Below are 26,809 nucleotides of genomic sequence, written 5' to 3'. Positions count from 1 at the left end.
TGAAGGTCTAGACGCTAAGCACTCATTCAATTAGATCAAAGGCAGCATACATGACAGGTCCTGTCTCTTGCAGAGATTTGCAAGTGTCATTCAAAGCGTTATGCAGCACGGCTCTCCGAATATGGCATCTCGTCCTGATTTCCAGGTTGGTAGAGCCGCGTTGAAATCTTTGTTTAATTAAAGTCAGTCCTCTTCTGGGGGTGGTTATACTGCATGCTATCCTCCCAAGAGGCAGCACCCCCGAAGCGGAAGGAAAGTTTACTTATCAAGAAGTGTCATTCTTTGAGTGCTTTACCTCTGCAGATCCACCCTCTTCACGCCCCTTCCTCGCTCCCTTCGTGTGTTTATTACAGTAGCGTGAGATAGTGAAAGGTGGCTTCTTTTTATATTTGTGCCAAATGTGTAGGCCCATAAGAAGAGGTGACCATGCAGCCCCTGCAGCGTTGAGGACACCCAGCCCCAAAGGATGGAACGACCCAGGCACTACGCTTGAAGAACTGCAACTACTGTGATCTTTTTCCCTATAATTCAAGCTTGGACCAGGTGATATGCTAGGCTTCGTAGATACCTGGATTCCAAGGCCAGAAGGGACCATTGTGTTCCTCTAGTCTGACCCCCTCTATGACACAGGCCAGAGATCTGCCCCACAATAATTCCTAGAGTGGAGCTTTGTGAAAAACCTCAGATTTTGGTTTATCTCTGCAGACATCAGGGCAGCAATGTCCCTCCCCTGAAGGAAGGACTGGCCCCTCTGTGCTGTGACGGGAGTGATGCTTAGGAAATGGACAAGAGGCCATGTCAGTTGCTGGCAATGTGGAGGCTGCATGTGCAAGGCCCCCATGCTTCCTGCATTATAACCGGGACAATGTGTCATCGCATGAACAACCCGGCCGTGGTGCAGGGGTCCAACCTGCACAAGATGCTGCTCAAACCCCTTCCCCTCTATGCCCAGAAGCCAGCCATGGGCACCCGTCGGAGCTCACCACCAAATTAAGACTCGCCCTCCCCTCTGAAGCTGCTACAAGCTACTGCCCGTGTGGTCAAATCAGATGCCAGTGTGCCAGTATCACTGCCAGAAGCCAGTGTGCGTTGTTCCAACAATTCTCCGGAGCCTACATTCAAATAAAGACATTTTGTCAGTCGAACTGAACCTTGTCACAGGCTTGTTGTCTTCTGCTGCCTCAAGGTAAATGTCAGCAACCGAAAGTGGATGGTTATTTTTAAATCCAGAGGTGACGGTGTCCTCTTTCAGTGTCTCTAAATTGTCTTTGCAGTACAGTCTTGAACATATAGCAGCTTAGGTGCAAAATCCACTTGCCCATTCTAATACTGATGAAATGGCTAGTGATAGTTTACTTGACCCCAGAGCTGGGGTGAGTAGGGTTTTGCAAGACCGATGTAAATCGGAATCAGTCTTTTCAGATATTAGAAACAATCGTTTTGCCTGACGCTGCAAGTGCCCTGTTCAACAAACACATGCAATGCTGTGCATAAGTCATATGCTCCATTGCTTATATTTTTAGTGCATTAAGTGAAAAATAAAATGAAACCACTGTATAAATGAAACATAGTGGTCGAGCCTTTGGACATTGTGGCAAAATAAAGCAGTAAGTGTTGGGCCCGTCTTTAAATGAACAGTGTTTGGTATCAACTTTCCTTTTTTTTCCCCTGCCATGTTTAAACACAGTGCCATTAAACAACGAAAGTGCCGGAGGCAGGACTACAGCTTTCAACAGAGTAAACAAGCCTGTGAGCGTACAGCGGGAAAAGGAATTTTTAAAAACGGAACATACTCTGGGTTTTTTTATTGGCGGAAACTGATGATAGCTCCAATTAAGCAAATAAGGAATGAAGGGGAACCAGTCAGTCAGTAATTCACAGCACAATGTACTGGAGGTTGCACTGTGATAGAATGAGAGGGTACAAATAATTTTAAAAAAGAACAATGATGATAATAAGTAAATAAAAAAGATTTTGTGGTCCGCTCAAAAGTGTCTGGTGGTCCGGATTTGGCCCGCCGTCCGCCTGTTGACTACCCCTGGTCTAGTGTGATTGACATGGGCTTTCTGAGTGACTGGAGCACACAGTCATTCCATTCCCTAAGCCAATCAGAGAACAGTAGCTCTATGAAGGTAGAGTTCCTTTCAGTGAGCACAACTCTAATTGACCGATGTGTGTGTGTAGTTTTTCTTTCTTTTCTTTTTCTTTAAGGAGTTCATTGCTAAACACGGGTGCGCCATCCAGGCGGCAAACTGGGTTCATCTGACAGCTGACTCAGGTTCCATTTGGCGTACTACTGTACTTCTTGTTATCAAATGACAATGGTATTAATCAACTTCAGCCTCATCCAATGACATATCATTCCTTGGAATTCATAATCACTCTTTGGCATCATGTAACTTTTGGTTTACGGATAAGATAGAAAACGTGAGAGAATTCTTTGCAAAAAATTGCCATGTCAACCTAGCCATTGTCTTTTCACTCTGCTACCCCGGCTAGAATTTACATCATTGGCCAGCGTGATGCTCCTGTTTGGACCCACATCTGCATGGCGAAAGTGGGTTCCTGGACAGATGTACAGCTACTTTCTTAAGTCTAAGTGGATAATTGCATTTTGAGGTTTAAAGAGCTTTCTAACGCTAGCACTCTCTGCCCCTCGTCTATCATTAGCACAGACATGACAGCTGCCCTGGGAGCCGTCTGAAACAGAATTATGTTGATCAATGGATAGGCTACCAAAAGGGTTGTTTTCAGCATACTTGCATTATCTTCTGCAGATGACCCAGTCTGTGGAACAGAAGGCTAAATCTGAATCCAGATACATTTTAAAGGGGAGAGGCAGTCAATGGCCGTTATCCTCAGGACATTTTCTTTCCTTCCTGGTGGCCTGTTAAACTAAGGGTCGCGTGTTGTCTGGGGCATCAGTGGCAGGTATGTACTTAGCGACTCTCCTCTCCTCTTGCACTGCAATTACCCTTACTCAGAACCTGCAATCCTGTCCTGTGCCCTGCTAAATTGACTATAATCCCTGCTTGTGCTGTGGGGTCACTCAGTCAGAGTGCATCAAGGCCTGAAAAAAGCTTCCAAAATGTCACTGCACATACTGACGCTAATGAGGTGCCAACCCTGGCGGTGCAGCAACCATGGCCTTCTGCACTAAGTGAGCAGTCCGTGGTGTGACAGCCCGGAGTCAGCCCAGGTGCTGGGCACGCTAGGCCCCTCTTCTGCCTGCAGCATCTGTCAGTCAGGATCACATCAGGGTCAGCACCACAGACTTATTGGTGATGAAATAATAGAGCGCCTGGATTATCCACCCTAAAGCCCCATAGAAAGCAGGAGGGACCCTGCGCTGTACTGTGGATACACTTATCCTGGCCTTAAGAGGCTCTCTTTCATAGGCTTTATCAGTCCCACTAGGTAAAGTAGCTATCCTGATCCTCCTATGAATTTCAAAGCTAACTGCATCTTCTTTTCTCCTGTGACCTATTACAGGAGAAGAGAAGGTTTTATGTACAGGTTTTGTTGCTGGCACCGAAGGGGGTCGTTTGGTGACATAAACGGCTGATAAATGTAGAGCAAGTGCACTGACATCCCTCTGTGTTTCAGCCTGTGGATTACTCTGCCACAGGAGGGCAGAGGGTCAAATAATATAGCTGGGTTTAAAAAGAGGGGTGGGAGGGGTTAGATCATTTCATAACTGCACTAGCAAGAGTGGAATCTCTCTTTATTCTAAATAATCCTAAAGCGCTTTAGAAAATACAGCACTGAAATGCAGCCCTCCTTAGAGTGGAGAGCAGCGAGCAACCAGTACGTTGCACCAGGTGAAAGGAGGGAAATTTTTGCCCAGGGAAAGAAAAGAAACACCATCTCCCACTCCAATTAAAAATGCGGTGGGATCTTTAACATCCAGACAAGTCAGATGGGTTTCTAAAGCCTCATCCTAAAGATCCCTGTGTGGAAAACGAAATCTGATCCTGTGCTTCAGAGAGAGGATACTGTGGTGTATTGAAAACTAGGTTAAAACTGCAAATTATTATTGTAAGTCTTTAAGGGTTTTCCTGGTCCTGCTGGCAGCCTAGGGGGCTCTGTAGGGAAGCCTGTGATCTTAGTCTTTCAGCAGTTATTCTGCAGAGCCAGCCTAGAGCCAGGAGGCATGAGCTGTGCTTCTCTGCCTTAGGGAACAACCTGCTTTCTCTCTCTGCTTTTGGTGCTTGTGTGCAAAGATTCTGGGTTTCAAGAAATAAAGTGGGGTAGTGACGCTCCAACCTTCCCGAAAGAGCATTTTATGTTTTAGCTAATTTCTCTGTTTACGTACCGAGAACATAACAGATCCTGGTTTTCAGGGGGTCAGGAATGATTTTTGTCCCCAAACAGAGCATTTACTACGTTTCCCAGGTGCATTACGGGTTGGTTATCTATTTATTTAGGAAGTTTTAATGAGTTTACAAACTCTTGTCCTGTAAATATCAGAAACAAAACAATCTTTACAATAGTGAGTTTTTATTTAAAGAGACATTTATACAGGGTTATAATCATCTGATCTTTCTATTTAACAGGGTCTTATTCTATTACTGAGTGAGCATCCTTACAACACCTATGTCATTTCTAGTGAGTTTATTAAATGGTGTGAAATCTCTATATGCACTATTTAACAGGCCAGGTATGTCTATCAAATGTTAATAAGAAGAAAATTTGGACAGGTGTGCTGGGTTTTTTTGCAGGTGAATGTATTTTGTCTGAGTACTGAATAAAAGGTAACCAAATTTCTAAGTATCTATCTGTTTTCAGTCTATTTTGTTGGGTATGTAATTGGTGTGTGAATTTTTCCATAACCACAGCCTCCAGTATTTTTTGAACCATTCCTCAGTGGCTAGGCTATTTTTCCTTTTCCAATGAGATGCCTCCAATAACTGAGCAGCTGCCAGCAGATGCGAGATTAATTCTTCATTTTCTTTTGTGTGACCGTTTCCACGAGGAATCCCCAGGAAGATTACCAAAGCATCATTTGGTAATAAATAGCCAACAATTTGCGATATTTGGTTATGGATTGCATCCCAATACTCTGCAATGACAAGACATGTCTGCCATATATGCAGAAAATCTCCTCCTTCACTACAGTTTTCCAATATTTATCCCCAGCCAATCTTGCTCTATTTTTTAACATAACCAATGTGAGACACCATTGAAACATAACTTAATTCCATATGAATCATCGGCTATTGGCCACTGCTAAAAGCAGGAGAGCAGGCTTGATGGACCCATGAGTTGAGCTGGTCTGGCAAATCTTATATTCCTACATGAAGAATAGTTTTGTTTCCCTTCTCTAAATTATCACCCTTTACATTTGCTCTTTTAGTTTCCTCTCCACTGAAATAAACATGATGAGAAGAGAAGAGCAACTAGAAATGCTTCTCCCCTGACAGCAGCAGTTGCTGGGGCCCAGGACTGAGATGACAAAACAAAAAAGCTAAAATAAAAGGTTAGGGAATTATATGGGGTTTATGGTACAGTGGAGAGAAAATAGATGCTGTGGCTTAATCCCCAGTGATACTTGTTTTAAAGATATTAGGCTGTTTTATGGCCAATCCTTTTGTGTGGCAAGAAATCCAGGGCCAACCTAGAGCGAGGAGGCTGTGAAAGAAAAAAGGGCTTTCATACAGGGTGGGCCACTTGTCTTTAAACTGGCAAGTGAGCCCCGAGGCCTGATGATGCAGGGGAAGATGCAGGGGATGATGCTGACGAGTGGAACTCGTGTTTCTTGACTTAACGGGGGCTGTTGCTCAATCAGGGAACTGGAGTCCTTTTTAAAACCGGATTGTGGGTCAGTATGGGCGCCGATGTAGACCAGACTTGCCATGAAGGCCTGTGCAGTGTTTATGTACGTTCGAACGAATCTTGAGCCTAATCTTAGTGGCTTATTTAAGGAGCTGTGCTACCTAGAGCTGCACCCTACAGGTTATGAAAGGCACATGCATTTAGGGGGAAATGACTTGTTATTATTTGTTGTTTATATTACCGTAGGGTTTAGGAGCCACAGTCACAGACCAGGACCCTGTTGTGCTAGGCGCTGTACAAATACAGACCAGAGAGACAGTCCCTGCCTGCAGTCAAACCTGTATAACCCCCATTGACTTCACTGGAATTGCACTGACGTAGAAGTGTCATAAGGTGAATATAGGGATAACAGCAATGGTACCTGTCCAAGGACGGGCTATTTTAAGAGTTATCCGTCTTTCCAATGATTGCAACCCCTGAGCGCTTAGGAGAGGTCCCTAGAGTCGGAAGGCCCAGATGACATGATTAGACTGTAGCAAGTGGGAAAGAAGTGGCACTAGAGAGAGCTGGTGAGTATCTAGTGCTAAACAGCAGAGAAATTCCCCACTCCCATCCCAAATAGCGTAGAGCTGCTGCCTTCTATTGCATCATCAAGATCGGGCGCATGCTAGCATGTGCTGTGCAGATGCCCCACTGCGATTTTAGCTGGGTCACCCTTAGTGGTCTGCCTAGTAGGTCTTTCTGCTGAATCCATTAGGGTGACCAGATGTCCTGATTTTATAGGGACAGTCCCGATATTTGGGCCTTTTTCTTATCTAGGCGCCTATTACCCTCCACCCCCGTCCCGCTTTTTCACACTTGCTAGCTGGTCACCCTGGCGTTCGTCGCTGTGGCATCCGAGCCCAGGGTTTTAATTAGCAACACATATGGCTGCTGTAGCACTTTGCAAACATTAATTACTCCCCCAGCATCTGCCTGAGCTAGGTGCTGTGAATCTGCTTCTCCCTGTTTTCCAGCCGAAGATGCCGAGGGAAAGGCCAACAGTTTCCAACTTGGCTTCCTAACCCGAGGAGCTGAACTCCATATTTAGGCACCAAAATAAGTGACCTGATTTTCAACAGCAGCACCCACTGAGCAAGCCCAGAGATGCTGGGCCGTATTCGTGCTGGTGTACACTGCTACAGCCCAATTGCTTTAACGGGGCCGTGCTCATTTACACTGGCAGATAATTTGTCCCATAATTATTGTTGCCATCCTTCGACAGTATGTCCCAGATTGGAGGCTGGTGCAGTGCAATGCAATCTATGGCTGCTCTGACAGCTTCTGAAATACCATGACATAGCAATGGACCAGTGTCATTCAGAGAACACAGGAAGCAGCTCTGAGTTCCTGGGTTCTGCTGTTGTGGGGATGACATGTATAAAACATGCAGTGTCAGCAAGGAATATGGCCCAAGCTGTTCCGTATCCTAGTGCAGGCTCAGAGACGCCCAGGAACTTGTAATAGTTTATACATGCCTATGTTTAGCCCATTATCATTCCAGCCAGGATAACGCACTGCTTCTTTTTCACACGACTGGAGGTCATATTGGCGTCTAAAATAAACCAAAGGAACATCACATGGCCTTGGCAGAGCTGAGATTTCAGAGCTACTGGTAGAAAACAACCTGAACAGAAACCAGAGAGGCTAAAATAGAAAAAGAAAAGGGAGGCAGGAAAAAAAGGGAGACTAGATAGATACATGCACAAGGCTAGATTTTCAGTGTGTGTAAATTGGCAGATCTCCATTGAAGTCAAGTCAGTTTATGCTAGCTGAGGATCTGACCTGTTTGGGGTGTGTGTGCGTGTGTGCGTGCACGTACGTGTGTGTGTGTGTGTACACTGATGCCAAAGTTGACTTTCCCCAAATTGCTCAGTAATTTTCTCTAATTTAATAAAGGATCAGCATTGCCCGAGCCACTGGCAATTCTGAGCCCTTAGAAATAAAGCACCTGGGATTTGAAATTAGCTGGAGAAATAAAAATAAGACACAGTGGAAGAGAGACTAAATAGAACAAGTTGTTGCTAGGACCCGTCTGTCTCTGGAACGGTTCGGTCTCTCATTGTCCTCCCAAGCCCGGTATATTTTAACTGTTCTCGGGACCGTGCTCATTCGGTACAATCATTCTGCCTTCACGCCCTACAGAGTCTGCTCTCCCAAGTGTTTGGTTTAAGAATCATTCGCTGCCAGTTAATCCCTTCGCTTTTCTTCCTTGACAGCTTCAGGCCCCATTTTCGGGGAGACTAGCCGCAGGGGGATTTTTCACTGACCTGTAAAGCGAGGACACTGTTGCTCTTCCTGCCTATATATAGCCAATCTGCCCAGCTGCCTGTTATGAATAAGCAATAAGACACAGCAGGCTGCCTTGATGTTCTACGGCCCTGAGGGGGGATGAAGCCCATGGCAGAGTAACTTCAGCTCTACAGCCGCCCTTGATGTGAGGGAGATCCTTCTCACTCAGCCTCTCGCTGTTTATAAATGGCGTGGTTTAAAAATGAGAAGTTCCTGTTTTAATAAAGACCGGAGCTCAGCTCTGCTCTTGATTCCCACAGACCGAACCTACAACCTGTCACTGCCTATCCCAGCACTTACTGCAGCAAATGGATTCTTTATTTGTGGTGTTATACTTCCTTCTCCCAGTTCCCCCCACTGAATGCAGTGCTGATGATCGGTGGCAGGCTGACAGCACAACCCAGGATGAGCCAAGAATGGCCTGCAGCCCTGGCCGTTTCATCCAGGCTACTCCTCCAAATGGCCTTACTCTGCAGGTGAGACAGTAGTTCAATTTCTATGCCGTGTTCTGAGGCTGGGATTGTGGGTAGGGGCTCCGGGTGGCCCTGGGGGTGTGTGATGACTATGTCTTTGTTATGGTCTGACCATCCTCTCCTCCAGTTGGAAATCGGGGTTCACCCTTGTTCCCACCAGGGAAGAGGGCTGGTCCACTCGCCGAGCCTGATTTCAGCTTTCTCTGTGAGAGATTTCTCTGCATCTGATGGCCCTCTCTACCACAGGTCCTTTTGATCATCTGGCTAGTTGGTGTTCAGAGGACCTGTGACAGGACACGTGCATGCGGCAGAGGCTAGAGTAGCATGGGGAGCATCAGTTGAGACACAGGGAGTTTTTTACAGGGATACAGGGAGTCCTGTGTGGGGCTGTTTTGGAGGCAAAGTGCTCTCTTCCCTCACTAGCGAGTTCACAAAGGTCCAAGTGGTGGTGTTACTCCAGATGGTGGACAGATAAACTGGGGAGTCCAGGCTTCCCCACTTAGAAACAGTGTGAATGTTTCTTGAGGGGAGTTTTCAGTTTTGTGGCCAAGGTTGTTCAGATTTGGACTAGGGTAGCTGACACTGCAATGGCAAATCCACGTTGACAAATGCAACCTCTTCACTGGTTGAGTTCCAGCCAGTTTTGCTCAGGGAAGGTCTAGGTATGTTGGGGAACGATCTGAGAACGAATCGTGCAAGCTGCATGTATGTCCCTCTTGTCTGGTCAAACCAACCAGAGTGGATTGTTGGTGGAGATCACAAGTTTCAAGTCAGAAGGAAACACCAGATCTTCTGATCTGATCTCCTGTATATCACCCATGCTATCCAGCCATGTCCACCCCACGTCCAATAACCAGAATTAGACCAAAGTGTTACAGCCCCCAGGAACTAAACTAGTGTGTGCCACAGACAGTGAACAGGGTACCACACCAATGCAATGGCAGGAACTTAACCGAGATATGCAGAGATGATCCATGCCTCCTAAAGGAAAAGTAAGGTGGTAGTGTCCTTTGGAAGAGCAATCAGTCAGTAGCCCCATGCTCAAGAAAAGTCCTGCTGCTGCTGACCTTTGCAATAATCAGCCACATCAAACCAGCCATTTTTAGCTCAGTTTATTGAGGCTCTTGCTGGAAGGCAGCTTTGATGTTACCCGGGGAGGCTTCAGTTTTCCTCCACCATGGCGAAGCTGCCTTCTGGTCTGCATGGGACCTGTCTAGGCTTTCCTGGTGGCTGTTGCCTCCCTTGCGAGGGCTCTAATGATGCTTTCAGCTGTCTCAGAGACCTGGCCACACCCAGGAGGTTGTGTTGCCTTCCCTGGGGCCCTTCGTGAGGGTTGAGTCCAGAGGTCAGACCGCACAGCTGCTTTGTGGGCACTCTTCTGCAGGGTTTCATGCCGGCACCCCAGATTGCGCACCTGAAGCCGCTGGGGAAGGGAGTGAGAGAGTTTGGCCATCAGTGGGCAGATCCTCCCCCCATGGCAGGCTGCTGTAATGTGGGTCTGACACTGACCCACCGATTCTCAGCTAGGTGATAACCTCCACAGTAGGCCCCCCTAGGCTGCTGTGAGGCAGGGCCAGCTGTTTCTGCGATGGCATTCAGTTGTTACTGCAAGGGGAGCGGAGTCAGCTCCATGGCTTCTGTCATGGGGAGAGGGGGGGTGCAGTTAGTTTTTGCACTGTGCCCCTGTTTGCTGCAGATGATCTGCCCCTGCTAGAGTTGGCGCGGAAGCTTCACTTCACGCTCCTGACCACCGCAGCTATGTGTCGTTCAAGCCTCATGCTAGATGGTGGGTTAGAATTTGGTGTACACTTAAAAATTGTATCAGCATAGCTTTGTCGGGCAGTGATATGACAGAAACGTATCCCTGCCTGATACAGCTGTGCTGACAAAATCCCCAGTGCAGCTGCAACTCTATCAGTGGAGGAGCACTTCTGTTGACATAGCTAGCATTTAGGTAGGTGGTAGACAAATGCCTTCCTTTGGTTTAGGCAGAGTCTTCACCGGGGGGCGCTATGCCGGCATAGGTGCTGTAGTGTAGACATAGCCTAAATCAGTGGGTCTCAAACTGGGACCCCTCAAGGGGTTGCGAGGTTATTATGGGGGCGGGGGGAGTCACCAGCTGTCAGCCCCCACACATGCCAGAGCCCATCAGAGCTGGGTGGCCGAGAGCAGCGGCTGCTGGCCGGGTGCTCTGAAGGCCGTGTCGCCCCAAGCAGCAGCGCAGCAGTAAGGGCGGCATGGCATGGGGTTGTTGTCGCTTTTTTGGGGTCAGCACAGCCTGAAATATTTTCAAAGAGGGTCCCAGGGAAAAAAATTTGAGAACCCCTGGCCTAAATGAACAGAATGTTCCCAAAGAGCCTTAAAATCTAACAAACAGCCCTTTGCCTCAATGTCCCTATCTGTAAAATAGGGATAATAATAGTTACCTCTCTCACAGGTACATCTGTAAAGTACTTTGAATGGAAGGTGCTTTGGAAGTGCCAAGAATTTCCTACCATCATCATTCTGTTGCAGAGTTGCCTGCAGATTTAAATGGCACTCACCTCTGGAACTCACCTGGACAGATAATCCTTTCCCAGGTGTACCTTCGCTGGAGAAAGCAGCCTTTAGAAATCGTGGGAAAGGATGTGAGTGCTTGAGAAAAGGCTGAGCGATTCACACACACACATATCACTGAGACAGATCTGACTCGACTGAGTTCAGTGCTTTTTGAAAGGGTTAACAGCCTATGGTAATTCACTGAATCCATCTTTGGATACTGCAAAAAGAACACTGACAGTACAGGGGAAAAAATGGCCTGATTGGCCCACAGATTTTTTAGTATGGAGATACCGGTGAGAAAGAAATGCATAGAGATCTCCTGGTATTTATTCCATATGTTATATCAGAATCATAGAATAAGGAAGATATAGAAGGAGTAGACAGTCAGACAAAAACGTGGCATAGTTACATCACAATGTATAGGTAGATTTCCCCCTCATTACACAAACTTGAATTATATTCTCTCCTTCAAGGAATATGAATTTTAGTAGGTCCCACATCGGAGAAGTGACATGGCATTTGAACGCGTTTCCAGTAAGTGGTGTTTCTGATACAGACGGGCAATCGTAGTCTAAGGTGACTGAGCATCAACCAGTCTGGGCTCTTCTCCTGACCCTGCCGCAGACTTGGGCAAGTAGCTTAAGGGCGCTGTGCCTCAGTTTCCCCTTCTCTAAAATGGGAATGCTATAGCTGTACCCGCCTTTGCCAAGTGATTTGAGATGGATGCACAAAAGGTGCCATACGGGCAAAATAGCGATATTATTTCTTGGTGTTGTGGGAGATTTTCCTGTGGCGGCGTGTCCCTGGAAAGCAATGTGAATACCTATCATCACCTCCAGGAGGTTTGCTCCAAATCTCCTTCACCAAAATGGAACTGAAGCCAGAGGAGTTGAGCCATGCCACTCTGCTCCTCGAGAGAGGTTTTTGCTCCCATTCCCAGGCCTGGCCTCAGTAACACAGGTCATCAAGAGCCTCCCTCCCTTCTGCACGAAAAGATTAAAATGGGAAGAGAAACTGGGTCAACCATGTGAGCAATGGCACAGGCAGTTTTAGATCTGACCTCAGGAGGGGTGCTTGGGGGTGGACCGTGCTGCCTCCTGACGCTGGGGAACACACTTCATAAGAGGAACAGGATGTATAAGTCTGTTTCGGAGAATCTAGGTGGAGCATGGGTTTAGAAACGGTATCCAACTCACACAGGGAAGGGTAACAAGCTCACTGGGTTCCCACTAGCTAATTTTCATAAATCCTGGCCACCCCCACCATCCATTGCACCCCTCCTACCACCCCAACATTACATGGTTAATAACGGGGCATTATGTTGAGGGAAACAGCTGGGTCACATAACGGAACACTTTTCAGCTGACTGCTTCAGGTCCTCTAGCGTGGCCTGGGCTTTATCCTTCAGGGAATCAAGGTCCAGGTTCTGGATGTTGGTCAGCTGGCCAATAACAGAGTCCTTTTCCTCTTCCTCCTCATTGTCTTGCTCAATCATCTTGGCCAGCTCTTTTGGGAGCTCCACATCACCTCCCGCCAGCTGGATCTGACTATCGTCTGTTTCGTTCTAAAGGGGCACATGGATCAAAGAGAAGCGCATGAGTAGATCAGAATCAGGCGCTGGGACAAAGATAAGGAAGGAGAGAACAGGTAGGAAGGGAAAGTGAATAGAGCCCCAGTTCAGCATTGTACTTAATCACTTGCTCAGCTTTAAGCATGTGCTTCAGTCCCACTGAAGGCAGAGACTGAAACACGTGGCTAAATGTTTTGCTGATTAATGATGGATTTCAGCATATGCTTAATTTAACTCAAGTGCTTACGTGATCTGCTGAATCAGGACCAGATTGGGATCATTAACAAAAATATTGAAGAACCACAGGAAGCCTTTGAAAGAGTCAGCACAACACCTGGACAAAATCAGTAGCTAATGCAGAAAAGATTCACGGAAGAAAATTGTCTATACAGTCAAACACAAATATTGATGCTAATCAGAGCCGGGTGCATGAGGCAAAGAGACTCATGAATTAGTACGTGTTCCTTCACTTTGGACATGTTTCCACCTCTTGTGTGTTTACAGAAACAAACACCTGAGCAATCCACTTACCTGGCACTGTTGTTGGAAGAAAATGAATTTTGGCCTGGGTATAAGAAAAGCACGTGTGCTTAGTCAATCAGGACACCGAAACAATATCAAATGACTGATCTGACCTTTCAAAACTAAATCAACACAGGGGCAATTTAGAATATTCTCAGGCAAGCCAGAGAATTAAAAAAAAAAAGAAGCAGCAGCTTTTCTTGTTGAAGTAAATTAAAGAAACTGTGATGCGCTTGCATTATTCCGTGAACAAAGAAGGAGGCTGAATTATAGTAGATTAAATTGGTCCCAGTGAATCATTCAGACAGCTCGAAGCAGACGTACCCAAAGAGGAATTAGTCTAAGAATGAGTAGGTGAAACGGAGGGGGAGACAATGCCTGTTGAAGGAAGATATTGTTACTACACGGTCAATGAAATCAGTGGGAGTTAGGCACCTAAATACCTTTGAGAATCTAGGCCCCAGTGACTGACTTCAGTGGAATTACTCTGAATTAACTATTTATACTGAGATAGCAGCGGTGAAACTGAGAGTACATGTGCAATGGGGCTGTGCAGACAGAAAGCGATTAGGAGCAGGAGAAGGTGAGTGACGGTAACAGACTGCCAGAAAGAAACAGCCGTACACTTAAGCCGATTACTAATTTCCACTCAAAGGGACTGCTCTCTTCTGGCCAGCTGGACAGGTGGATACATAGTGCAGTGGTATTGCTAGCTGCTAGGCGTTAGCAGGTGATTGTCAGCATGGGGTTCCCAGTGCAGAGCTGTAGAGAAGGCATGAGAGTGTTGCACTGTGGTTTTTAAGAGGCAGCAGAGTTGGAATAGTATATAATCCACCAGCCAGATTTAAAAAGGGGTTTGATTAATGAGTTAGGGGAACCCGTCAGCTAGAAAAATGTCATTGCTATTATCTACGTGCATATCTGGTGGTCATCGCCAGGGCAGATGGAGATGCTGGAAGTGGTGCTGTTTTTCTATATCACGTAATGTTTAAACGTTATCAGGCATCCAATCCGAAGGAACTCATACAATCACAAAAAGGGCCATTACTTGAAGAAACATTGTCTAATTGTGAGCAAAATTGGCAGAAAGCTTCTAAATACAATTGATAGTGCAACTATATACTCAAAATAGTACTGGCTTGGAAAGTTTGGGAAATATTTGGCCCCAGGTGATATATTTGATGCACTTTCCTGTCCTTTTATGCCTTTGGTAAAGCAAAAGTCTGTGGTTACATGACAGTGTGAGCTTGTTTCTACCATGTAGTACATCAAAATATGTCATTATTTGTAGAATGGAATGATTTTGAGAAAAAGTTTTTCTATCTGCTATTTTATATTTTATCACTATTGCCTACTGTCCAAAGATTTTTGCACTGGCAACTGATGTTAATACAGCGTATACCATGATGATGAAATATTTTGAGGCTACATTCCACTCTATGAGCCAAGACTGGGCCTGTGTCGTGTATGATGAAACAATCAACTGCAAAGCACCGTTGAGTAAATGGAGGAATCAAAACAAATTTGACAATGACAACCCTGAGAAGGGAGGCATGCATCGTGCAGTGAATTTCATGGGTGATATAGGCAGTGTGCTGCAGGAAAGTGGGTTTGAAAGAAGACATCTATGGTGCTTCTGTTAGCAGCCATATTCTAATAGGAAAAGCATATCACTGTGACATTAGACAAACTTATAAAGGAGGCAATGAATTGCTTGAAGTAGATGACACTCGGCAATGCCACGAGCAATGACGATCTCCCAGAAGATGAGAAGAGACGCATCTTGGCGAAAACTCAAATATGCCTTGAAGCATTTGAAGATGTGGGGAAAGCACACAGAGAAGACAGCGCATAAGCACAGACTGCTCTGACAGACTTCACGAACAGCACCCAGTCACTCCATCAGTTCATGGACACTTACATAAACCAAGGAAAACACTGTTTGGATACATTGCTCTACTGGGAAAACTATGTAACGGATTTCTCCCAACTACTGATGGATTATAGCAGCAAAGAGAGACAATAACAGGTCTGTGGAGCTTAAGACATTTGCAGAGATGATTCCAGTGTGGTGATTGTAACTGGAGCGGAAGCCAGACTTCTGGAGGAGCAGAAGCCAGCTATATATCATGTCCTAGTTGATAGTCATGGCGTGTGTACCGGACTGCCAGACCCTTCAGTGGTATATGGCATGACATGGCCATGGAGCTCTCTCTCAACAAGGATTGTGGGAACCATCAGCACCTTTGCACAGAAAGCCAAGGCAGTGACACGTATTAACTGACTGCCCATTTTAAGGCAGCTGTAACAGCCGACACAAAACAAATGTGTGGCATGCAGCCTTCAGCAACAGACTTCCACAAAGAAGCTGCCACAAAGTGCACAGCTGCAGATGAAACTGTTGTCCAAGATATCAGAAAGGTTTGGCATTGAAAGAATGACACATCCTTTTAGCGCTCAACCTGGAATGAACCCAGACAACAGCCAGCCACTTGTGAACATTGCAATGTCTGCTGCGGGGGTCTCATCTGAAATTTGCAGAAAGGTTGTGCACTAGCAGAGAGAATGACACAGTTTGTAACTGATGAGCTGAGAAGGGGTGAGGTAGATCTTTTTGATCCCATAGAAAGGCATAATCTCAAATCATTCAGTAAACTCAACAAGACAATCGAACAAAAGAAGAAGCAGACAGCACAAGCAATAGCTATTGATTGTCAGGTGTTCAGCAAGTTGATAGTTATTGCCCAGTCCAGAGCTGTTGTTGGCCAGGTCTTGCTGAAGTATGAACTGGCACCTGTTCCACTTTCCCTCTTCAACTTGGATGGATCTCTAAGAAAGACCCAAAAGAGCGACACACTGTCTTGGCTGGAGAAAAATCTGCCAATGGTTGTGCTACCAGCAGCCCATGAGCCAATATTGACCTTTATAAGGATTCTGCCGATGATGTGCATTGATCCTGCCAAGTGCAAAACTTTTGGGGAGCTGTCTGATGAGCTGCTGACTGGGTGGGTATCCTAGCCAGGGGGGACAAAAGAATGAGTCACATACTTTCTGGGGCCCAATATGTATTTAATAAAAGGGGGAAGCTGAGGCGGCAGATCCCTGTTTAAATCCTTTCTTCTCAAACACGGAGGAGAAATGAACCAGGGTCTTCAACCACCTAGTTGAGGGCCCTAACCGTGGGCTACATGTGCTGGAATCCTCTTCTAATAAAGTGGACCAGCTCAGGAAAGATTGAGGGAGCCTCATGGTTCAACTTGTTTCTCTTTCTCAGCCAGCTGGAGGAGTTGAACGAGGGTCTCCAGCATCCCAGGTGAGTACTCTAACAGTACTCTAAAGTACTGCAGAGGGCTACTTGTACTTTTTGCTCAATTAATGCAATTTTGCCCAGCTAAAGTGGAACAGCTTCACCAGAAAAGGCCAAGAGAACCCCACTTTGGAATACTTCATGGCCCCACTTATCATCAGGCAGAAGGGGATTGCACCAGACTTTCCCACACCCTGGGTGAATACCCAAACCACTGGCCTCTAGTGTGATTCTCACCCTCTCCGTGGCCTAGTTAATTATGGAATTAAAGTGGAACAGCTTCAACAAGAGATGAACCCACATCAGAATATCCCTTAATTCAGTGATTAGGCTCTCAGTTGAGAGAGGGCAGATCTCAGTCAAATCCCTTCTCATCAGGCAGAAGGAGAGAGAAATTGAACTAGAATCTACCACACCCCATGTAAGTACCTGACCCCGGGGCTAAAGTTCTGAGGGCAGCTGCGCCTCCTCTCAGGACTCTATCTGGGAGGTGGCAGATCCTTGGTCAAATCCCTTCTCCTTGTCAGGCAGAGGATGGAAACTGACCCCGGCTCTCCCGTATTTGGGGGGAGTGGCCCAGCCCTGGAGCTAGACAGTATAAGGGAGGCTGTCTCCTCCCCTCTCCCCACCTTGGGTGGAGTTAGGTGTCCACTGAACATGACTACCAGATTGAGTCCCACAGGAAAGCTAGGCAGGGCAATGCCTATCTGCACCTGGTTTGAGACAGGTGCTGGGGCTTAGGCATGATCTAAGCCGCTTCTGCCGAGCGGGAGGTAGCAGTGCACATGCTCAGTGGCAGAAACTTAGGGGCCAAAGGGACCTTTTAGAGCAAGCACTTCATCACCAAGTGAGTTTAGGTGCTGCCAGGATTGGGCCGCAACCAGCCAGGGGATCGCAGAGGTGCCTCATACTGGGACGTAGCTTTGTGTGCCTGTGGTGTGGATTGTGTGCTCACCCTTAGCTCCCCTGAAGTCTAGGCTGTGGGCCTGCGGCAGGTACTGAGCACACACATTCACAGTTCCCTTCCCAGCTCAGCACGGCATGCCTGCTGCATCAGTGCTGTCTGTAGTCCCGCCCCCTAAAGCTCTGCTGGAGTTTCCTGGGTACTTCACCCCATTATAAACACAGGTCGGGGGAAGGGGCAGCTCTATTCACCAAATGACCCCAGAATTGTACCCCAGTCGCTGTGCTGGGTCGTCACCTGGCATACCAGTTCTCCAGCCAATCCAGCTCTGTATTTGCATTTTACAGCACTTTAAAAATAAACACAGGTCATTTGTCGGAAAGGGAAGGCAGCTGGAGCCCAGGAACCCTTTGGCCATGCCCCCAAATTTGCACCACATGTGGTACCCAAGGCCTTCTCCTAGCATATACATTTCCAAGCCAATCTGATTCTATGACCTTTGGAACACTTTGAAAGGCTGCCTTTATAAGAGAAACGCTACTGCAGCCTTTGTGTATCTCTTGCACCTATTGGCATGCCATAGCTGGCGCACAGCAGCATCACTTTGCAGCACCAAAGGGACAGTCTCGTGATGCTGGATTATTGGGTGTGGGAGCTGTACATTGGCCAGGGTAGTGAGAGATGTTCCAGATGAATACTGCTCAGTTTTCCCCTTAGCTTTGTGCAAAAAAAAAAAAAAAGCGATTTCTTCCCATCCCAAGAACACGCACGACATATCACCTGTGGTGTGTCAGTAACCTAACTGCCTGGTGTCATCTATAAACCTGCTCCATTACCTAGTATGAGCAGGTTTGAGAGCAAAGAGCAGAAACACTCAGCCATGGTCACACACCGAAGATGATTCGATGGTGTAGGAGATAAGCCATCAACAGACAGAGACATGGCTATTAAATTAGGACCATTACTTTGAATTCACAGCCTGGACAGACCTGACCTCACCAGAGCGTTCATGAAGAACCAAGCAGTAGATGAATAAAGTAGCCCGTGTTTAGGATCACAAGCAAGATTTGAAGGTAGGTCATTGGAGTCCAGCCCAACTGCTGCTTTTTCAGAGTCAGCAGCCACTGTGTCAGTGGTGTCGTTGTTGCACTGTGAGCTGAAGGAGGCATCTATGCATAATGTGCGCTCTGAGTTGTTTGCTAAGAAGAACAAAACAAGTGAGAAACTGCCACCAACAACGGCCTCCTTCAGGCAGCACTTGAAACATGCACATTATCAGTCAGACGTATGGAATCATGCAACAGCTCAGTTTCTCCGTGTCCCCTGTCAACAACGGCTGGGTGATGGATAGCACGGGACATCTGGTTCCTAAAACGACCGTGTTGCCACCTACTCCAGAAGCCATCCTCACCGTTGGGCAGTGTGAGAGGACCTGTGCAACAAGGCAACGCAAGTGCCACAGGGAAGAGCTGGTGCGCACCGATGCATGATGCAACTGTGACAATGACAAGTGCAGCACCAGACTATTGAACACATTGGACAGATTCTGAGGAGGAGTAGAACTATCTGCAAGTTACTACGACTGTTTTTGTGAGTAAATATAGCTCGAAGGGGTGTCGCATGAGACATTCAGTGGTCCATAGCTCTACGTAGGGGTTACATAAGAGTACACGGTTATACTTTGTTATTACGCACATGATACAAACAAGACTTTGACAGCCCTTTTACATGAGTCATTGCTGTTATATAAGTAGTTTATAGATACTGTCAGTGATCGTAAAAAAATAATGACAGTTGTACCATGTGTGCTTCAGACTTCGGTCTCCAGCTGAGCAGGTAACAAAGACATATATATATATATGTGTTTTATAATTAGTGGATAGGGCCTTATCTGCATAATTTCAGAAAAATAGCAGACAGAAAACCTTTTCTCAACTCAGTCCATTCCACAAATAAAGACAAATATTTTGATGCATTACACGGTACAAACAAGCTCCTACTGGTGTATGAGGACAGATTTTTGCTTTAACAGAAGGCAAAAAAGGATGGGAAAATGATAAAAATACACCACCTGGGGCTAAATCTTTCCAACCCAGTACTATTTTGAGAACATGGTTGCATTATCAATTGCATTTAGAAGCTTTCTGCCAATTTTGGTTAAAATTAGACCGTATTTCTCCGAGTGGTGGCCCTTTTTGTGATTTTTTGACCCCCCCCCCCCCGGATTGGATGCCCAATACCATTTCAACACTGTGTGATATAGAAAAAACGGCCCCGCTTCCAGGATCTACATCCACCCCGTGATGCTTACCAGCTATGTGCCTAACATGTGACAGCAAAGACGTTTTTTCTAGCTGATGGGTTACCCCCCTAGTGCCCACCGTGGCTCTGGGCTGGTAGGCGAGGGGAGCAGAAGGGCAATAGAAAGGAACTCTGATGGAGGGTGTGACTAGAAGCGCAGAGTCTTGCCTTAGTGGAAATATTACTTTCCCTGGGAAACTGGCTAGAGGTAGAGTCGCTTTTGAGGGCTTGCATTCCTGTCTCAGCTGCCTTGGCTGTAAATAGGATCAAGTCAGGCACAGCAATTGCCTAGACCCACGGCTTATTCAAGGAAACCCATCTACTACCATCCATCCCCTGCGATCAAATCCTCGGGTTTTCCCTGGGTCCCTTTCCGACCCCCTCTTTGCTCAGGCTCCCCCAGGAGCGCGGGGCAGGACTGGGCGATGCTGTGAACCAGCCCCAGACAAGCTGTTAGACCGAATGCCCTGGCGGAGCCACAGGCCGGCACCCAGAGAGTTTCCCCTGACTGCGCGGCGCCTGACACCGCCACAGAGGCGAGCGCGCATGGCTCTTTACCTTGGGGAGCCGGTACTTGTCTCTAAAGTGGGTCCTGAGCGTGGCTCTCTCCGCTTTGCGCTGGGCGAACTGGGCGTCCCTTTCCATCCTGGAAACGACAGTGGAAAACAAAGGCTCGGTTTAGTAGGGGTCCACAATGCAGGTCACTCATGTCAGTTACCTGAGCTCCCGCGCCACCGAAGGGAAACTGACATGGCCAGGTCTGAATTAACCGGGGGGGGGGGGGGGGGATGCTGCTTTCCAACTCGCATCCAGGAAAGTCTTTCCCCACCTGAGCCCTTCTCCCCCCCAGCCACACACCGGGGGCCAGAGCATCCTCAGGGGAATGATTTCCCTGCCAGTTTCTTTCCCAAACGCATGCCTGGGCATTATCTATATAATCAGAACATAAGACGCGGCGAAAAACCGCATCCTCCAGGGTTTAAATTCAAGAACAAATAGATGGAGGAATAAAACCCACTGGGGGTTGCGGCCGTTTTGGGCAGCCTGTCAGGAACCTCCTGCCTTTAGTTTATTTAATGTCCAGCCAACTGGAGGATGGAAAGTCAGGGGGAAATCCTCGCAACCTGCCATCCTGCAGTTCTTTTTAGTCAGCTACCTTCATCCGAATTTCATTGCCACGAAAGTAAATCCCCTCGCTTAAAGAGTTGTAACAATCACTGCGTTCGCCCAGGTCTGCCTTTGAAAAGCAAACGGGGTGCAGCTAAAGGGACCGGACCCATTCGGTGACCAGATTAAACCTTGAACATTTAGGAAGGTGGGAGGGAGGCTATTTCTCCACGCTTGTTTTTGTCAGGTTTGAAGGCTCTGATTGTGCTGAGGAAACCAGATTGTGGCGGAGCCCGTGTGCTGCTATTTCACACTGAAGGCTCTGTTCCTTAAACACGTACAAACATTCTCCCCTTCCCCTCTCCCCACCAAAAATAAAGCGGGAACCAGAGAAACTAAAACGAACTTCGGGGGCGAGCCATACAAAAACACCCCTAGTGAAATGTGGCCCAGGATGAGAAGACAATCCCATCTCTCGGATGCGAAAGCGGATTAAAAGATTATGGGTTTCATTAAAACTGCATTACTAAAATTCTCCGCCTTCCGCAACAATTGTAAAGTATTGATTTCAATTTCTTCTTCCACTCGGCGTTGCTTTGAAAAGGCAAAGACCAGGCGGACATCTGTTAGCCCCGGGTGGAAACAACCAAACGAACCCAACCGACCAAGGACCCCCCAGCCAGCTCCTCAAACTGCACCTCGCATTCCGAGCTGGCTCCGAACCTGAGCCAGTCACGCTTTCAAAAAACCACTCCGGTTCCCGAACCTGCGCGGAAGTTAGTCACAGCCCAGGAGCGCGATCTGCCTTGGGCGTGCGAAGGGATGCGACCGTCCTAAACCACTTTCCACCTCCCCACACCCCTTCTCCATGGTCCCTTTCCATTTGGTGGGGATCCCCGTCTGGGCGGTCTGGCGGATCCCCGTCTGGTCTCTCCCCGGTGGGCCGGTCCCGATCGGCTGGACAATATCCCCGTGCCTGAGCCACTTCGCAAAAAAGCAAACGAGCAAAGCCCCCGGGTGACTCGGCGCCGGGCGGTGACCTGTTCGGGGTGGCGGGCACCAACCCCCTGGACAAGCGCAGCCGGCTTTTGTTTTTTAAGGAGACCCCCCCCTTCCGCTGAGGGTGCCGGGCTCCCGCGGGGCGATGAGCCGCAGAGCGGGGCAGGGGGAGCCCCGCACGCCGCCCAAGTGACCCCCCCGCCCCGCCCCGCCCCGGCCCGCTTACTTCTCCTCCACCAGCTGCTTCTGGTACTCGTCGTACTCCTCCCTCGTCATCCCCTGGGCTTCGGCGGGGGATTTCTCGCCTTCCCCCTTGTCTTCGCCGCCCAGGCCGCCCGTCAGGTTCTTCAGCTGCCCCCCCACCATGGACTTCACCATGAAGGCCATCGCGGCGCCGGCCGGGAAGCTGGGGCGAGGCTGAGCGAGGAGCGGCGGCGCGGCTGGGGCGCGCTGGCTGCGCTGGTCTCTCGGCGGCCGGGCTCAGACCGGCCCCGCTCCGCCGGCCATGTAGGAGCGGCTCCGCTCTGCAGCCGGGGGCCCGGGCCCACGCCGCAGCTGGACAGCTCCGTGCGCCGCCGCCTGCCTGCTCCCGGCGCCCCTCGGTGCGGGGATGGGCGCAAGGACGCGCTTCAGCACCAGGGCGCCCGGACAGCTCCGTGCGCCGGCTGGAGAGGGGCGCGGCCTCCCCCCTTCTCTAGGGGAACTTGCCCCCCGCCGTGCCGGGCTAGTCTGAGCTCGGCTCGCCGCCTGGCCCCGCTTAACTCTGCCCACTGGCTGCCCCGCCCCGCCCCGCCCCGCCCCGCTCCTCCTTGGGAAACCGGATTAAATGGTTTCCTGGCGAGCGTGACGCCACCAGCCCACACGTCTGCAGCCCGGGTCTCCTGCGTCCAAGCGGCGCCCGCCCCTCGCTCCGTGCGGCTGGAAGCTGGGCCGGATGACAGCGATTTCACACCGGAGAGGCTTTTTTCCCCCCTTCCCACCCTGGCTGCAGCGCGTGTGAATGGGAGAGAGACTAGCTGGCGATGCACGACCCTGGCACCCCGGTGGGAGACCAGCGGGCAAAAGAAATCATCAGCCAGCATCCAAATCCAGGCTGGGGATCGGTGTCAGCTGCTAACCTCGCTTCTCCCCTCCCCTGACAGGGGGGGCGTTGGAGCTGAGAGCAACGGTTTGCAGCCTCAGCCTCGTGCTAACGACGGGCGTCAGGAAAGTGTTAACCGGCTCGTGTAAACCAAACTAAACCCGAGGAGCTGCTGAGACCGGTGACAGACCCTCGGGAGAATCGTGTGTCATCAGGGATCGGTAGCTGGGAGCAGACCCGGCTCAGCCCGGGGGAATCGCGCTAGAAAGTGAGAGGAAGGTTTACAAAGGGCGATGCGATGTGCCGCCTGCAATGCAACGCTGGATTCAACACTCCGCTTAGCTTTGGAAAGAAGGGGGGGGGGGACCTTTCAAACAATGGAGCCGGCTCACAGAGCCAGCGAAATCTTCGTGCACTGGCTGCTGCTTCGGCGGAAACAGGGCAACTTTCACAACGCATCAGGGGCTTCGGAGACGTTGCGCTGTCCAGAAGGGAGTTTCAGCAGCATCCTGAATGTAATGACACGGACGGCCCGTTATCCCAGGGACTCCCGCACACACTCACATGCCTTGGCTCTAGCTACATTCCCAAGGTCGAATTGCGGGGGGGGGATGTAATCGACACAGACAGCTGAGCCTTGTCCCAAATCTAGGCACTTCACAATAACATACGCGCCAGTCAGTTCAGGGAAGGACACAGCCCGAGTTATTTGCAGGAATAAATAAAGTCCCTCTGGGGGTTTTCCCCCGAGAGTGGGTTTTCCCGGAGCTAGACTTTCCTCTTCCTTTATGTCCCCATCTGCCTTCTCTCTGCGGTGAGACTCCCAGAAAAGCCCTTTCAAATGCAGAGTTAGAGTTAAAGAAACCTTCCTTAAATCATCATTACAAGGGGGGGATCAGATGAAGTCAATGCTAGGCTTTCTACTGACTCCGGGGAGTTTTGGATCAGGCCCATATTAAAGCCGGATGCTTTAACTGACTGTAACATTAAAAATATGTCCTGGAAATCGCATACCGATTAAAACGCTCGCGTAAGTCAGGAGGAGGCAGAAGGAGGCAAGATCTTTGGTTTCACTGTGTAATTCTTCCCCCCCCCCCCCTTTAGATTTCATGCATAATAATCCGATTCTGACCCCTCTGTTCAATCTTTGAACAGCCGCAGCATCACAGGCTCGGGGGAGTTTGCAACTAAGGACGGGTTAAAAAAATGCACCTCACTTAAAAAAATGCACCTCACTTCCAGCTGGCATCGTTGCGGGTAACAGCTCTTCCTGCCCCTCGCTTCTTCTCTCCCCAAACTATTAAGAATCATTTTATTTTTAATAATGAAATCCCCCTTTGTGGTAAATCGTTTAGATTTCTACATTTAAAGACAATCTCTGGAGATTAAAATGACTGAACAGCTGTGACTCCACAGACCATGATGACGGGGGAGGGGAAGTGACTCTCCGCCCCTCTCCCCCTCCCCCATAGCTACAGGCAAAACTTTCTGTTAAAAAAATCAAGATTTTTTTTTTTGCTTGAATAATAATCTGGGATTTGAAGGTCAGTCATTAACTATCAGGCAATGGTACATCCAAGGGCAGAAGGGGGTTGGAGCTTTATTCAGTCATCATTGTTATTATGAGAACCGCTCTACATTTTTAAGCGATTAATAATTTTTGGTGCCTCAGTTTTCCCTGGTTGAGAGGTCTTCAAGGGGGCTGCTTTGAGATGAAGACTGCGCCACAGTATCTGAAAATCAGGTCCCTTTAAGGCACCTCCCTTTGGGCACCCCAAAGCACGTGACTTTTGAAAAAGCAGGCCCCTTTTCTTACAGTAGGAGGCGCCCTTCTCAGCTGTCCAGAGATGCTTAGCAAACCGTCTTCACCGGCTTTGGGGGGTTTTTCTCTTTCAGCAGTGCTCGCACTCAGAATCAGGGCCCCATATGCCTATTGCCAGACACTGACCCTGATCTGAAGGTCTTACAATCTAATCTACATTGGGCCATTTACAGAAACAGCACTTCACTTTATTGTTAATTTCCCGAGTGATCAGCCATTACTCCACCTTAGGAAGTGGCTTTAGACCCAATGGAGACCTTTGATGCTTTCTAGCTGACAGCCGGTGATGTCATGCCTATCTCTGTAATGCCCAGGTCTGACTGTTCTTCTTATGTGCAAACGGCGTGGCACCGAAGCCAGTGTAACAGTCAGAAGAGTCTCTCAGTTCGCTGTGCCTACCCTGGCACCTGCTGGGCATTGTCATCATCCGGAAACATGCCTGTGCTTGTTGGGGCTTCTTGCTTAATTAATGATGCCCTAGCAGCCAATGAGAATGAGAGATTTAAGCAACAGTTCCGCGTTTTGGGGTTAGCACCTCAGCTCCAGCTGAGTTGTGCTTGATGTAGGACCAGAGGCGGACGGGGTGGGGGTAGGTGAGCGGCAAAGATGACAGTACATCACCAATATCTTCCCACCATCCCGATCCTGGGGCCTCTTTGCACCTTGGCTCAACTTCAAGCAGTCTCCAGACTTAACTGAGTTGAGTATTTGGCCCTGGGTTTTTACTAACACCTGAAAGAGGGATTTTTGATTAGTCAAGATTCCTAGGGAAAGATTTCTAAGCCCCGCTGAACTTTTTATTCCGCCATAGCAATACAGAGCAGCAGGCAGAGTCTGCATTCAAGTGGGTTTAATCACAGATACGTATCCCACTGCCATTTCCTGTTTTGCACAGATCTGAGCCCAATTGCTAAGGCTGGACCCAGATGTGAATTGTCCCCCAGTTCAGGGGTGTTTGAATCTGGGACTTTCATTCTGGCCTCTCTCTCTATCATTGTTCATTCACGTCAGACTCCATTCCTGAGTCAGGGTCTCAATACCTACTCGAGCTCACAGCACACTAACTAGAAATCTAGGGCACCTAAACATAGTGACGCATCATATGAAGCCTTCAATTCCAGCTGAGAGGGAGCATCGTCTAGTAGTTAGAGCCAGAGACTTGAAGTCAGGATTGATTTCTTTTTTCCAGCTGGATCAGAAGAGTCAACTCAAGTGTAGCCTCCTTGTCTGAGAAACTAAGTGAAAGTGGCTTCCCCTGAGCTGTGCTGCTTGGCTGAACCAATCAGGGAGGCGGGAGAAACACCAGGAGACTGGCTATCCTGATAGAGCAAGCAAGTTCACAGAAAAACTCCATGGACAATTTGCAGACACAAACAACATTGCAGGTCAGGCACAGATTAATTCCAAATACTTCTGTGGTTCAAGCCAAACAGCTCACACAACACAACTTATTCACAGGGGGGCTATGAGGCTGCATTAGTAAATAACATTTGGAGGGCTGATCCTGCCCCCCTTGGCTCCACTTCACCATCCTGTATGCATATATGTACTGTTAAAGGCACAGAGGAGAATTTTCCCAGTGCAGAAGTTGTGTAGAGCTGCTGGAGGCTGCCCCGAACTAGCTCTCTTAGGTACTTATCTGAACCCCATCACTACAGTATCTGAGCTCGTCTCAATCTTCGATGCATTTTATCCTCCCGACAAGGTAGGGTGGCACTGCTCTTCCCATTTTACAGATGGGGAGCGGAGACAAAGAGAGGCTGAGGCCCAGCGCCTCAAAGATGTTTAGGTACCTAAAGCCCACTGAACTCAATGTGGGTGTGCAGGCAGCATTCGCTCTGTGCTCAGAGGAGGAAAAAGGAAGAGTCATTAGATGATGCCCACCCCGTTTCCTTTGGGCATTTTACTCTTAAAGCCATGGGGAGATGGTTAGACATCCCAAGACTCTGGCTAGCTGAGTTCAGTCCTCGAAAGGGGTGTGCAGGCGAGGAGGCACCCGAATACCTTTGATGGTCTGAGCCTGAGTGGCTCACCCAGGAGGTTTGTCGTAGAACAGGAGTTGAACCCACTAGTCCA

General features: G+C 48.5%; 1 protein-coding gene across 1 annotated transcript; it reads right to left on the bottom strand.

The window, feature by feature from the left end:
• Positions 1-11,425: 11,425 nt before the first annotated feature.
• Positions 11,426-22,577, bottom strand: CPLX3 (complexin 3). The gene is made up of 3 exons (XM_067534650.1): positions 22,057-22,577; positions 20,283-20,370; positions 11,426-12,684 (listed from the first exon to the last, which is right to left on the bottom strand). The coding sequence occupies exons 1-3, from the start codon at positions 22,215-22,217 to the stop codon at positions 12,460-12,462; spliced, it is 474 nt and encodes a 157-aa protein (XP_067390751.1). The 5' UTR covers positions 22,218-22,577; the 3' UTR covers positions 11,426-12,459.
• Between the last annotated feature and the right edge of the window lie 4,232 nt (positions 22,578-26,809).

The sequence above is a fragment of the Emydura macquarii genome, unplaced genomic scaffold, assembly GCF_026122565.2.
Source record: "Emydura macquarii macquarii isolate MOO-44397 ecotype Brisbane River unplaced genomic scaffold, CSIRO-AGI_Emac_v2 contig_3451, whole genome shotgun sequence".
NCBI classification, from domain to species: Eukaryota; Metazoa; Chordata; order Testudines; family Chelidae; genus Emydura; species Emydura macquarii.
This window is presented reverse-complemented; position numbering and strand designations above follow the sequence as displayed.